The 12,990-nt window shown below is 52.3% G+C and overlaps 2 protein-coding genes across 2 annotated transcripts; both read left to right on the forward strand.

The window, feature by feature from the left end:
* The first annotated feature begins 2,307 nt into the window (after window positions 1-2,307).
* On the forward strand, window positions 2,308-6,039 carry HER10_EVM0000343 (nitrite transporter). The gene is made up of 2 exons (XM_035470128.1): window positions 2,308-3,829; window positions 3,884-6,039. The coding sequence occupies exons 1-2, from the start codon at window positions 3,695-3,697 to the stop codon at window positions 5,288-5,290; spliced, it is 1,542 nt and encodes a 513-aa protein (XP_035334568.1). The 5' UTR covers window positions 2,308-3,694; the 3' UTR covers window positions 5,291-6,039.
* A 506-nt stretch (window positions 6,040-6,545) lies between these two features.
* On the forward strand, window positions 6,546-12,036 carry HER10_EVM0000617 (RecQ family ATP-dependent DNA helicase). Its single transcript, XM_035470391.1, has 3 exons — window positions 6,546-7,075; window positions 7,124-10,599; window positions 10,657-12,036. The coding sequence occupies exons 1-3, from the start codon at window positions 6,643-6,645 to the stop codon at window positions 11,842-11,844; spliced, it is 5,097 nt and encodes a 1,698-aa protein (XP_035334588.1). The 5' UTR covers window positions 6,546-6,642; the 3' UTR covers window positions 11,845-12,036.
* Window positions 12,037-12,990: the final 954 nt, after the last annotated feature.

The following is a 12,990-nucleotide window of genomic DNA, read 5'->3' on the forward strand; positions in this document are numbered from 1 at the left end:
AGAACACAAGGTCACACAATTACGAGAAATCCTGGCCGTACCATATGGCATGCTATTGAGCTAATTGGTACTTGGTCTGGGGCACCCTTTTCTCAGTAATTGCCCGAGATCGCAAATACATCATCAGCGTGGCGAATACATGGTTGGGCTCGCAACGCTCTGCTGGACAGAAATCGTTCCCTCTCGACGACGAGACTACTCGGGGGGCAAGGTATATGGCAACTTTTCGGTGGCATATGTACGAACAAGCTGCCATTTAGTTCGTATCCCGATTGAAGGCTAAAATGTGACAGCGATCTGATGTCAGAGCCTGTCCTCAACACAAATCAAACCAAGTAACTCCGCTTCTGGAAGAGATAAACAACACCTCCCTCGCCTAGATGATACGTAAGGCCATACATAAGTAGGCTAATCGGATTTTCAAATCAGTATTGGACGCAATGGTGTCTCAATGAGCAAAGATATGGGTGTGGACGTTAGCCGGAGATACAAATTTCGATCCACTTGCTCAGACGAGGGAGGCAGTTTTGTGCCCACTGCCGGTCAACTCGTGGAGCTCCGGGCAACCAAGATTTGCTTCTTAGACCCCACGTCCTCTGGCGTTATGTTTTTGGGCATGACAAGTCGAGAACTTCACCAGCGTCGTCACGATGGCGCCAGATAGGGAGTTCTGGACCCGGCTAAGTTCACGAAGGCCAAATGAATTTACTAGCTCTCAATGCTGTGATCGGAACTTGTCGTGCTTGGCTGAAGGGAAGGGTGTACTCTAAGGACCGGTGATGCAAAGGAGGCCGGCTTGAAGCAGGATTTAGGCGAAAGGCGAAAACACCCAGACACAGGTCCCTGCCGCGCTCAGAATGGAGAGAAAAGCATGAAGTTAGGTGTCCAATACGGCCCGCTTGGCCAGGAAATGGCGGCCATTGTGAAATGTCGAAGCATTAGTCTCTCTCCGTCTCAACCCCAGATAACAAAAGGTCGTCGTTAGGCTGCTAAGAGCACCCGACGAAATGCTTTTGCTCAGCACTACATATGTGTCACGTTTCCTGTGCCCTGAATGTGCTACGTATGCTGAGCGCCTGCTTCCAGGTTGTACCTGTGATGCAGTCGAGTACAAGCAAACGCCTGTATGGTCAAGAAACCCTCGGCCAGGTTTTTTCCATTACTCTCATCTCAAGTCTCCCAAGAGCACTGGATATGTCCTTGCAGCCGCAGCTTGGCGCATGGGTCTCTGAGTGCACCGAGGGTTGGCGACTGGATGTTGGTTGTGCCGTTATCTTGGATTGGACAACTCCGCGGAGGTTGACTTACACAGGGTCCGCATTGCCGCGTTGAGTGGAGGCTGAAAGAGCCGTTCGAAACGCCCGCAACCCACGGCCGCTGTGCCGGATCCATACACGACAGATGCGGTAGCGTCAGTTTGTACGATGCTTCTAATGTTGACATTTCAGCCACAAGCCCCAAGTTGATAGACATGGATTTTGAGGTCGGAATCGAGTGGTAAAGTCCAGCCCTTCGCCGCGCCGGGTGTGGATGGCAGGGAATGGAAGCCGGCAAACCGGGGGTATGCACGTCGCGACGGGAGACGGGAAGACTGAAGACCTGAACCAGACAAATGGGACCGATGTGGGGGTTTGAATGGCTGACATAATCCACCGCAACCCACGCTTTGTTAGTGGATCTTCTGTGCGGCTAGGTAGGGCCTTCCATTTCTTGTCCGGCCTTCGTTGTCTCTTTATCTTATCTCAACTCAACCTCCGCCTCCGAATGCAGCGTAGCAACCTAAATCTCCCTAGTCATCCTCAATTTTCATCAGCTCTTTGGCAGCTGGACGCCAACATGCTTCTCCCGTCATACCCGGGGAGCATCACGGCCAACGAAACGTGGGGAAAGAGAGCATCAGGGAGAGCCGGCGGAGGGTACCACAACCTTGCCCCAGTTACGGGTCCCCGGACTACACCACCCCGTTTATTTCTGGCCAGTCTTTGAGGAACAGCAAGCGGCACGCGGTCCATGATCAGGATCAACGTTGTGTCAATTCCTCTGCGACGTCAAATACTGACAAAGTATGACACTATTGTTCCACGACGTTGGCCTCGCTTTGTGATGACCGTCAGCTAGCGCAGACGGCACTATCATCGAGGAAGACACGGCCGTCGGGTGCCAATTGGACGGGCCTAGTCCATATCAAAGACCAGTGCCAGGTCCCTACCTAGTCTAGTTTTTTCTAGGGAGCCAAGCCAGTGCTTGAAGTTAAATCGTCGCCGGCCAGGACTCCATCAACTTTCACCTTTACAAAACGCTGCTCACCTGTTATTCTGTGCCCTTCAGTCGCCAACAACGCAGGAGAGCATCATTACAGACCTCAAAGTCGGTTGGTTCCAAATCATCGCTACAAGCTTGACGCACATGCCATCTATGGTCGAATGAGCCCCGCGGAGATCGACGCCAACGATTAAGCATTCGCCAGTCAGATACCAGAGTCAGTTCCTTATCTCTTGGATGCCAGGGGTGGGGCCTGGGCTCGACCGTCACAACTGCATCTTGAGCGCCTTCTGTGAGCCTAGCAAAGATAAGCAATAAGCTCAGAAGCCTCCGTTTCGTCGTATTGTTCCCCCTTCCCTTTGCCCCCCCTTGTCCAATCATTCCCATTCTAAAGCACTTTACTGAGTATCTTAGAAAGGCAAGGACTGTCGAGATAAGGCATATGAACCTAGCGTCAGAGGCCCCCCGTCTTGGCTCATCACATCACTGCGCTTCACTGCCTATTACGCTGAAGGTTGCGACAGCGCAGTTTTAGGCCTCTTGCTATATTCAAGCTGCTTCTCAGTCGACGGAGAAGAAACTTTCAGCTGATTCACAAGGCCCAGGAAAGAAGCACGCCGCCGTTGGCGTTCGTCTCAGCATTCCTCTCGGCTGTGGAGGAGATTCGCCTGTGCCTCGTCAAGATCGTGGCTGTCTCTCGCTCACTTCATATTGGGTCCTCGAACAATAATTCACAGCTTCAGAGCTGTCACTTATTAGAGCTTCTCCTTGGCTTCCGGCTAACATGACCTAGGAGACGCGTTGGGTCGAGGATTAGAGACACAACGTGCAGCATCGGCACTCTCATTCAAGACACCGCCCTAGTGCCTCGGCCTACCTACGCTACAGGAAAGATTGTGTCATCTCCGTCTTTCTCCCGTCTACATATTCTTATCTGAGAGATCGACCAGCCAGCCTGCTGCCCAGTATCAAGTCTACCACGCAGTTGGTGTGGTCCGGTCTCTTTACGCCTCTTGGCCGCCTTCCATCCCGTCAGCACGTCTCCGTCACCTTCGCGTTTGTCCCCCCCCCCTTCATCCTTGTATCCCCGCGGCAGGGCAGGGGATTTCTTGCGGGAGAATCAATCCGGTTTAGCGTCTTGCTGTCCCGGAGATGCATCAACCGTCTTCGATCTTCAAGAAGCATACGTCTATCCGTTGCAAGCATACATATAAGAGTGCTCTTTGAGCCTCCCCAGTAGACGTAGTTGTAGATCTCACCATTCAGACAATCGACAACATCGGCAACCAGGTTCTTTTAACAAGCCTCGAGCTTCGTAATCCTTGTCTACGTGGGTCATCACTGGCGACTAACGCGAACCTACGACGTTTACCGACGCCTTGAACCACACGACACCCGAAAACTACGAGGAAACAACGCAATTTCCATCACGATGCAGCTTTCCGTTCTCTGGAGGGCACCCGAGGTGAACCCTATCAACCGCAAAGCGCGCAGTATCCCTGTATTCAACATCTTCAATGTCTACGCACGAGCTTTCCACTTTTCGTGGCTCGGTTTCATGATTGCCGTGCGTATAAGTCTTGGTGGTCTCTTCCGTACATGTGAACTGACATGGCGATAGTTTTGGGCCTGGTACACGTTTCCGCCTCTTTTGACGGTCACAATCAAGAAGGACCTCAACCTTACTACGGCACAAGTCGCAAACTCCAACATTGTTTCTTTGGTCGCAACACTCTTCATGCGGCTCATTGCTGGACCCGCCTGTGATCGCTTCGGTTCGCGTATCGTCTTTGGCTCGCTGCTTCTCATCGGCACTATTCCCATTGGCCTTGCACCACTGGTCAAGGACGCCACAGGCTTATACATCTCCCGCTTCTTCATCGGTGTTCTTGGTGCTACTTTCGTTCCTTGCCAGGTGTGGTGCACTGGGTTCTTCGATAAGAATGTTGTTGGAACCGCTAATGCCCTGGCCGGCGGCTGGGGTAACGCCGGTGGTGGAATCACCTACTTCGTCATGCCCGCAGTTTACGACTCTTTTGTTCACGCACGCGGCTACTCCCCTGGTCAAGCTTGGCGGTTGACCTTCATCGTACCCGTCATCTGCCTCTTCTGCTGTGGTATGGGTCTTCTTCTCCTGTGCGAGGACACACCGACGGGCAAGTGGGCAGATCGCCACCTCCATGCCCAAGAGAACCTCCACTCTCACGGCGTTGATGCCGCTGTGCGATCCGACGTTGTCGATGTTCCTGGCGGTATCACTGACCGCAACAACACGGGCTCCATGGCATCCGATGAGGAGAAGAACAGCACTCACGGCAAGAACGGTGTTGTTTCCGACCATGAGGCCTCCCTCTCTCGCACGGAGATGATTGAGACGGCTCAAGCTGATACTGTCGTCAACCCGTCCTTCAAGGAGGCCATGCAGGTCGTCTTCTCTCCTCAAACCATCTTCCACGTGGCCACCTACGGCTGCTCCTTTGGCGGCGAGCTGGCAATCAACGCAATCCTCTCTTCTTACTACCTGAAGAACTTCCCTTCCCTGGGCCAGACTGGTGCTAGCAACTGGGCTGCCATGTTTGGCTTCCTCAACGTCATCACCCGCCCCGCTGGCGGTGTCGTGTCTGATCTGCTTTACCGCTTTGGTGGACAGAACCTCTGGCTTAAGAAGGGCTGGATCACGACGTGCGGCGTTCTCACCGGCGCTCTGCTCATTCTCATCGGTCAACTAAACCCTCACAACGAATCAACCATGTTTGGTCTTGTCTTCCTGATGGCTGTCTTCCACGAGGCAGGCAACGGAGCCAACTTTGGTCTCATCCCTCACGTTCACAGCTATGCCAACGGTATCGTGTCTGGTGTCACCGGTGCCGGCGGAAACTTTGGCGGTGTCATTTTCGCCATCATCTTCCGCTTCATGGACCAGGGAACGAACTATGCAAAGGGCTTTTGGGTGATTGGCTGCATTCACATTGCTGTCAACCTGTTGGTTTCTTGGATTCACCCGCTTCCCAAGGCTCAGCGCCACTAAGCGCAGGGACGTTCACGAACATTAATGACTTTTGGTAACGATTGGTTTCTCGTTTCGTAGCTCGCTTGTTTTGAATAGGGTCTGAGCCCGGTAGACTGGCTTTTGGGGGTCTGTCTGGAGTATGGAACGGACAAAAATGATATCCACTGTTGGCATTCTTAGTAAATAATTCGATTTTGCGCAATCTTAGCTTCGTCTACAACGTATACAACCACCCCTGGACCTTTCCCGTTGTGACTTTGTACTGATGGCTTAGCTGATGTGGTTCGGGTGCACTGAACAGAACAGTGATGGAGTGCCAGAAACGGTACCTCAACCAGGGACCAGTGAGTGAGAGCCCAAGTGGGAAGTTTACTGACGCTTAAAACGTGCGTGCATATGAGAAAAGAGGCGCACCTACCTCACAAACAGACTTGTCTGATGAACCCCGTCGTACCTGCGGCATCGTGGATCTCAAAGGAACCGGTAGCTTCCCGGAGTGCTGCCAACACCCTACGCAGTAAGTAAGCATCTCCCCACTTTCCTGTTCTTCCTTTCCGCCTCCACATCATCAGATCCCGACATCCCGTCCTTCCATTCACTCACCCCCTTGATAGTCTGAAAGATAAGAGGGCCATTGCTTCGTCCGAGGAAACCACTGCGCTACTCAGGTACGTCATGTATAGGAATCGATTGCACAAGCGCCATAGAGATTGCGTGTATAGTGTACTACTATCCTCAGTCTTTTGCCAACAACATTGCAGGAGAAAACTCTTGATATCATGACCGGAGGTCTCTGTGCAGCAATGGCATCTGAGACTGGGATTTTGGCAGGACGGAGTTAGATTGAAGAGCTTTTCAGTTACCCACAGCATACGGGGTATCCTTCGGAAAGACATGCAAAATCATAAGTAAGCCGGTAATAAATGCATCTTCGTCTTGCCGACCATCTACGTTGCAAAGTTTCGTGAGCGCTTGCCAGTGAACGCCATACCCAGCCCAATCGTGGAGTGAATTCGAAGGCAAGACAATCATAACTAACATGCTGGTCATCATGCGAACAGCGTCGGATGATGAGCAAGTGCGATTGGCTACATGAGAAATGTCGTCGTCAAGTAGGCCCACCTTGTTTTCGAGCGCCTGATCACGTGAAGACGAGATGCTGCTTGGGCAACTGACTAAGCCAAGACGCGACGACACGCTAGCTAAAGTGGGTGGGGGAGGCAAACGCGGTATGCACTTTCGACGTGATGGATCGGGTGTAAACACCAACGACGAATCTTGCAACGACCACCAAAGAGCCTCAACTGTCCTCAGAAACGTCTCCCAATGACGTTCGGAACACCCCAGGTATACTACCTGCAGTCGGATAAATGACTCGAAACAACCTCGGGGACCATCTCTCCTGGCTGCTGAGCAACGTCGCGCTATCTAAACCTACCGATCTCGCCTTTCCACCAGCCCACGACCCCTCCAGTGTCGACTCTTCACAGTTCCAGAGCCGCTTTGGTAGCTCAAGCTCTCAACAAGAGCTTCCGACTCGACCAAATCCCCAGTCAATACCTGGCAGGACGCATGCAGGGTCTGCAACTCATGTCCTGGACGCGGTGGAACAGCCACGGGACTCTAGGGTGGCAATAACGGGAAACTCCGCGTCCATGGCCAGATTGACATCTTCCACAAGGCCTAGAAAGCCCTCGTTGGCGGTGAAACAGCAGCAACCGCCGCAGCAGCTGTTGACGCCCTCTTCAACGACGAGTGGTGGCAGATTCCAGCAAGCTTACACAGCTAAGCTTCGGCAAGACGGTGAATACAGACCACCCATCTGAAAGTACACTGACTGACCGACTGTAGATGCAGAGAACGAGCGGAACCGGGCTGCCCCGTCATCTTCGCAAGAAGGAAGACACAAGCCGGCGCCGGCACCCACGCCGGACTTCCTCGACGACGACGATGACGAAATTCTCGACCTAACTGGCAATGATACCGTTTTGTCATCAGACTCAGTGGGGTTTGACGATGGAGTCACCATATGGAACGAGGCGCATGCGTCAAGACCGGAACCACTGAGAAAACGAGGTCAGAAGCGGAAGAGCACTGAGATGAGCAAAGCGGGTGACTTGGAGTCGGATTCGGACGAGTTCCCAGACATCTACAAGACGTTGGGAACACCTGCGCCAAAGGGTAGTCGTTCGGTTAAGGGACCGAGGACGATTCCCTCCAGTATTCGTCGAGCAACTACCGACAAAGGTGTCATTGAAGAGCGTACTATTACACAAACAATTAGCCGGACCCAGCGTACCTACAGAATGTCCGAAGAGCCTACTGGGAACGGCACACCGCGACGATTACCTATGGCATCGGGAGGTCAGCAGGTGCTAGGTCGGACACCAAGCAAGGCTTTACGGATATCGTCAAGTCCAGAGTCGAACACCAGAGTCGGGCCACTAGATCTCCAAGCACAGAAGCAACGCAGCAAACCCCGGGTAATACAAGATACGGATGACGAGTTCGATGACGGGGATCTTGATGAAGAGCTTCTTGCTACACCAAGCCGCCATACAGGCTCGACGATGCCGTTTACGAATCCTAGGTCAAGGCCAGCATCGATTCCTCTCGATGACACCATGCTATCTGATGGGCTTGTTGCTCCTGAAACCCCCTCCAAACCTACCTCATCGGTGATGCGACAGGAAAGCCACAAGGCTCCAGCTGAGACGAACTATGCACCCTCGCCATCTCGGAATCAACCGACGGATTCCACGTCCCAGCAAAGCACCTCTTCACAGACGCAAAAGTCTGCTGTGCTCAAGTTCATTCTAAACAACAGAGACTCCCTCAAGGCCAGGGAGAAGATGATTCAAGACCAGCGCGATCAGAACCTGAAGGACTATGCCAGGGTCTTACGAGAAGGCACTAAAGAAGATCGTGCCCAACTTAAGATCGCAAAGGAATTGTTGCTGAAACAACAGGCCGGGCTGGAGGAAGTTTCTGAGCTGCTTAATGCACATGCAGCACTTGAAGATGAGAGAGAGTCTCTCGCAATGCAGATTGCCGATGCATATAGCGAAGGTCGCGACACTGAAGAGGAAGAGAACCGCTTAGATGAAATCGCCGACAAAGTCAAAGATTTGGAGCAGTCCATCGATGAACTTCTCCCTGGTGTCGGCATAGTGGACGAAACCTTCATCGAAGAATATCGCAGATCCAAGTCCGTGGTCATGAGCACGCAGCCTGGCCACAAAATGCCTTCTAGGGCATCCAGGGATATACCAGGGCCCACGGAAATGGATAGTCAAGTCATTCACCAGACACAGTTCCCCGGGTCGTCAAGGCTTACTGACCCAAGGGATCACTCGCCGCCGCCGTTTCCCCGGAGTCGACCGGCAGCTCCAAGGAGTGCGAAACCTGTTGCACCAAGTGTCAAGCCCCGTCGACACGATGAATTCGAAGATGAATTCTTCGATGACATTGAAGACGATTACGGCGCATTCATTCCTCCCCCGCCACCTGCGTCTAGGCCGACACCAAATCGGAAGAGTCCTCCCAAGAAAGCGGGTCCTCGTGCTCACGACATGTCCAGCGACTACGGCGACGATGCAGACGCGGACATGCTTGCACTGGCTCATGACTTCGAGCTCCGGCAGTCTTCATCTGCCGAAACAATAAGAGGCCGCAGTGCACTGACTTCGACATCGGGCAATGCTGTTCAGCCTTTGAAGGCAGTCGAACCACTGAAGAAGAGAGAGCCCTCGAAAGCGAAGTTGTCAATGCCACCAGAGCTGATGAAACACCCCTGGTCAGCAGACGTGAGGAAGGCTTTGAAAGACAGATTCAGGATGAGAGGGTTTCGCTCTAATCAGCTTGAGGCCATCAACGCCACGCTCGGAGGCGAAGATGCTTTCGTGTTGATGCCAACCGGCGGCGGCAAATCCCTTTGCTACCAACTTCCAGCCATTGTTACTAGCGGAAAGACGAGGGGAATTACGATTGTTGTCTCCCCTCTGCTTAGTCTTATGCAAGACCAGGTGGATCACATGTCAGCTGTCAATATTCAAGCTGTTTCGCTCAATGGCGAGACGAGTTCCCAGAAGCGAAGTCAGATTTTCTCTTCTTTCAAAGAGAGGAGTCCTGAACTCTACATCCAGCTGCTCTACGTCACGCCGGAGATGCTCAACAACAGTGACAACTTCATGAGGGCCCTGACCAGTCTTTACTCTAACAAGCGACTCGCACGAATCGTAATTGACGAGGCCCATTGTGTCAGTCAATGGGGTCACGACTTTCGACCAGACTACAAGGCGCTTGGCAAACTTCGCAACCACTTTCCTACTGTTCCCATTATCGCACTCACGGCCACAGCGACTCAGAACGTCATTGTCGACATCAAGCATAATCTAGGCATGGACAGCTGCCAGGTCTTCAGTCAGAGCTTCAATCGCCCAAATCTCACGTACGAGGTTCGACGGAAAGAAAAGGAACTGATCCACAAGATCGCTGATTTGATTATGTCCAAGTACGACGGACAATGTGGAATCGTCTACACTTTGTCAAGGAAAACTGCAGAGCAAGTCGCCGAGAAGCTGCGTTCTCAGTATGGCGTCAAAGCAAGTCACTACCACGCGCAGATGACTCCTGAGGACAGAATCAGAGTACAGAGGGAATGGCAAGCGGATAGGATCCATGTCGTTGTAGCGACAATTGCGTTCGGCATGGGCATTGATAAGCCTGACGTCCGTTTCGTTATTCACCATTCGATTCCAAAGAGCTTGGAAGGCTACTACCAAGAGACAGGGCGCGCTGGGAGAGACGGCAATCCTTCGGACTGCATTCTATATTTCGGTTATCAGGATGTAGCCACATTGAAGAAGATGATTTCGCAGGGCGAAGGAAGCGAGGCACAAAAAGAACGGCAAAGAATGATGCTCAATCGAGTCACCGCGTTCTGCGACAACCGGGAAGACTGTCGCCGCGTTGAGATTCTTCGCTACTTTGGCGAACAGTTCAACTCTGACGACTGCGAGAAGACCTGCGACAACTGTCGAGCAGGCGCTGTCTTTGAGCAGCAAGACTTCTCTGAACTTGCCGTTGGGGCTATACAGACCATTCAACTTCACGAGCGCCTGACTATAAATCAGTGCAGTGAAATCTTGATGGGAAAGAAGTACCAAAAGACTATTGATCCGCATCCTGACGATCCTCATGGTATCGCAAAGGGGATGAAGAAGCATGAACTCGAACGCATCATCGATAGACTTACAGCTGAGGAGGCCCTAGAGGAGGAGAATGTGGTGAACAAGAGGGCCGGTATCGCGATCCAGTATCTCATCGTAAGTTGCTCTACTGCTTATATCTGGCTCTATGCAACAAATCTAACACGTTCGTAGCCTGGTCGCAACGCCCACTTGTTTCTCGATGGCCGCCGCAAACTATTGTTATCAGTCCAGGTTTCTGATAGGAATAGGGAACCATTGGCACCAAAACCCAAAAAGCGGACCCAAAAGAGCAAGAAGAACGAAGAGCAGGATCTTGACGAAGAACCGCCGAGGAGACGCCTGCCGCCTTCGACCAACGTGTCCTCGCCAGCGCAAGCTCGAAGAACGCAAGACAAGAGGTCAAAGGGCAAGTCCCTTGCGACCGTCATCGATTCTGACGAGGAAGACGAGGTGCTAAGGCAAGAGATGGCAGAGGAAAGTCTTTCGCTACACGCAAACGGCTACATCAAGGATGGCTTTGTTATGTCCGACAATGAATCCGACGATGGATTCGAGCCACTGCCCCCACCTCGAAAACGTGGGAATGCCTCCAAGCCGGTTGGGCCGCGTATCCAGGAGGACATACGACTAGGGGCACTTGACGAACTGCACCAAGACGTCGTCCACAATTTTGTCCAGGAGGCTAAGCAGCTCGAGGAGTCTCTGCGGAATGCGCAAGGGCTCCGAAAACCTCTCTTTTCCGAGAAAAGTTTCCAAGAAATGGCTATTCGGTGGACAGAGACTCTTCCTCAGATGCGACAAATTTCGGGGATTGAGCCAGAAAAGGTGGATAAGTTTGGGAGCAAATTCGTGCCCCTGATAAAGCGTTTTCACAGCAACTACAAGGCAATGCTCAGCTTTGCGGACGAAGACGAAGACATGGAAGCTGAAGAGCAGAGTATCGTTGATTTGATTAGCTCCGACAAAGACGAAGACATGGATGATGAGGAAGAGGAAGAGGAATCTTCGAAGTATTTCAGTAGTGGACCGCCTCCCCTCGCGCCTTCTGTCCAGGAATGGAACCAGCGAATGAAGGAACTAGATACGGCGCCTCCGAGCCGAGCCTCATCGTCAACTTCGACAAGGGGGCGTGGTGGTGCTCGGGGCGGACGGAGATCAGGGGGTCGCAAAGGCTCCAGCTCATGGGCAGGCAAGAAACCAGGTGGCGGCGTCACCAAGAAAAAGGCTTCTGGCGGGGCAAACAGAAGAAGCAGCGGCGGAACATCAGCTTCGAGAAACAGCGCCGTGACCAGCTACTTCTCCAAGGGAAAGAGAGGTGGCGGCGGCGGCGGCAGCGGTATCGGGCTGATGCCCCACTGAGAACCCGGTGAGAAGGCCTAGCATACGATATATGTGTTGGTATGGAACTATACATACCTAAAGGGATACAACGGACAAGAGGAACATCAAACATGGCTGGGTTCAGGAACACAAGGCATATGCTCCACTGCAATTGATAAGTAGACATTCATAAGGCAGGGGGGAAACGGCCGTGACAAGTTGGGGGAGAAGAAGTTTTATACCTTTCATGTCTCAGGGCGGCGACGGAGCAAGCGATTCCGTACGATGATGATTTTACGGGCAGGCGTCGACCAGTCTACAAGCATTTTCTCAGGCGCAGCATAGGCACATTTTGGCATTTTAATGTTGACCATGAATGATTAAGACACATATTCCTTAGCCGTACTCAAGATGCTCCCCGCTCTCCACAGCCTTCATGAAAGATGATTCTCTTCCTTTATAACATGATCAGACTAGCGCTAGGGTTTACTCGGTCTCAATTCGAACGTGATGTATGAGAGTAACTTTGGGAGTCGAAAATACGAATTATCAATTTACGTCTTTTCGCGCAGCTAGCTATCTAAACCCTTCTCTACACAACGTCTCCTGCCCTCCGGTCCATCCTACCATTCCCGTGAGATATCAGTGTCATGAGGGGTATAAAGTCCGTTCGCGAGGTCCGATCCATTCATTGCAATACAAGTGGTGTCTTTTGTTTTGTTTGTTTTTGAGGGTATAGCCTCGCGTTCATCGGAGCGCGACTTGGGGTTGCCGCGCAGTGCATCGTGACGGTGATGGCTCACGATCATATTGGACCTTCCCAAATTCGTCCGAAACCAGACTCCATGTTCCCCCTCCTGGTATAATACTGAAAAGACCGTCAGGCAGGTATCCTCCTGCCCAAGATTGAAAACTCAAACGCCCCTCGACGGATCCTAATCCGACGCCTCGCCATAAAGCAAATAAAGTAGGATCAATCAGTGGCACAGCCGTGAAAGAGGGTATTCGAATATGTACAAAATTCAATGTCGTGGTGTGATGCCAATCCGGCCGAGGCAAAGCAAGTCGAAAATGACTCAAGCCTTGTCCTCCGTTTCTGCCATTGGTGCTTCGTCAAGTCCGCCAGCGGGGTTTGCCTGTCACCTCAGCTACCGCCTCGTTTTGCTGCGTGATTGTTGCCAACGG

The sequence above is a fragment of the Colletotrichum scovillei genome (assembly GCF_011075155.1).
Source record: "Colletotrichum scovillei strain TJNH1 chromosome Unknown Contig00004, whole genome shotgun sequence".
Lineage (NCBI taxonomy): Eukaryota > Fungi > Ascomycota > Sordariomycetes > Glomerellales > Glomerellaceae > Colletotrichum > Colletotrichum scovillei.

Excerpts from the sequence above, each read along its gene's own strand:
- HER10_EVM0000343 (XM_035470128.1), top strand. The coding sequence starts at position 3,695 with ATGCAGCTTTCCGTTCTCTGGAGGGCACCCGAGGTGAACCCTATCAAC. Across the intron at positions 3,830-3,883 it reads GGCTCGGTTTCATGATTGCC|TTTTGGGCCTGGTACACGTT; the intron begins GTGCGTATAAGT and ends ACATGGCGATAG.
- HER10_EVM0000617 (XM_035470391.1), top strand. The coding sequence starts at position 6,643 with ATGACTCGAAACAACCTCGGGGACCATCTCTCCTGGCTGCTGAGCAAC. Across the intron at positions 7,076-7,123 it reads AGCTAAGCTTCGGCAAGACG|ATGCAGAGAACGAGCGGAAC; the intron begins GTGAATACAGAC and ends GACCGACTGTAG. Across the intron at positions 10,600-10,656 it reads TCGCGATCCAGTATCTCATC|CCTGGTCGCAACGCCCACTT; the intron begins GTAAGTTGCTCT and ends ACACGTTCGTAG.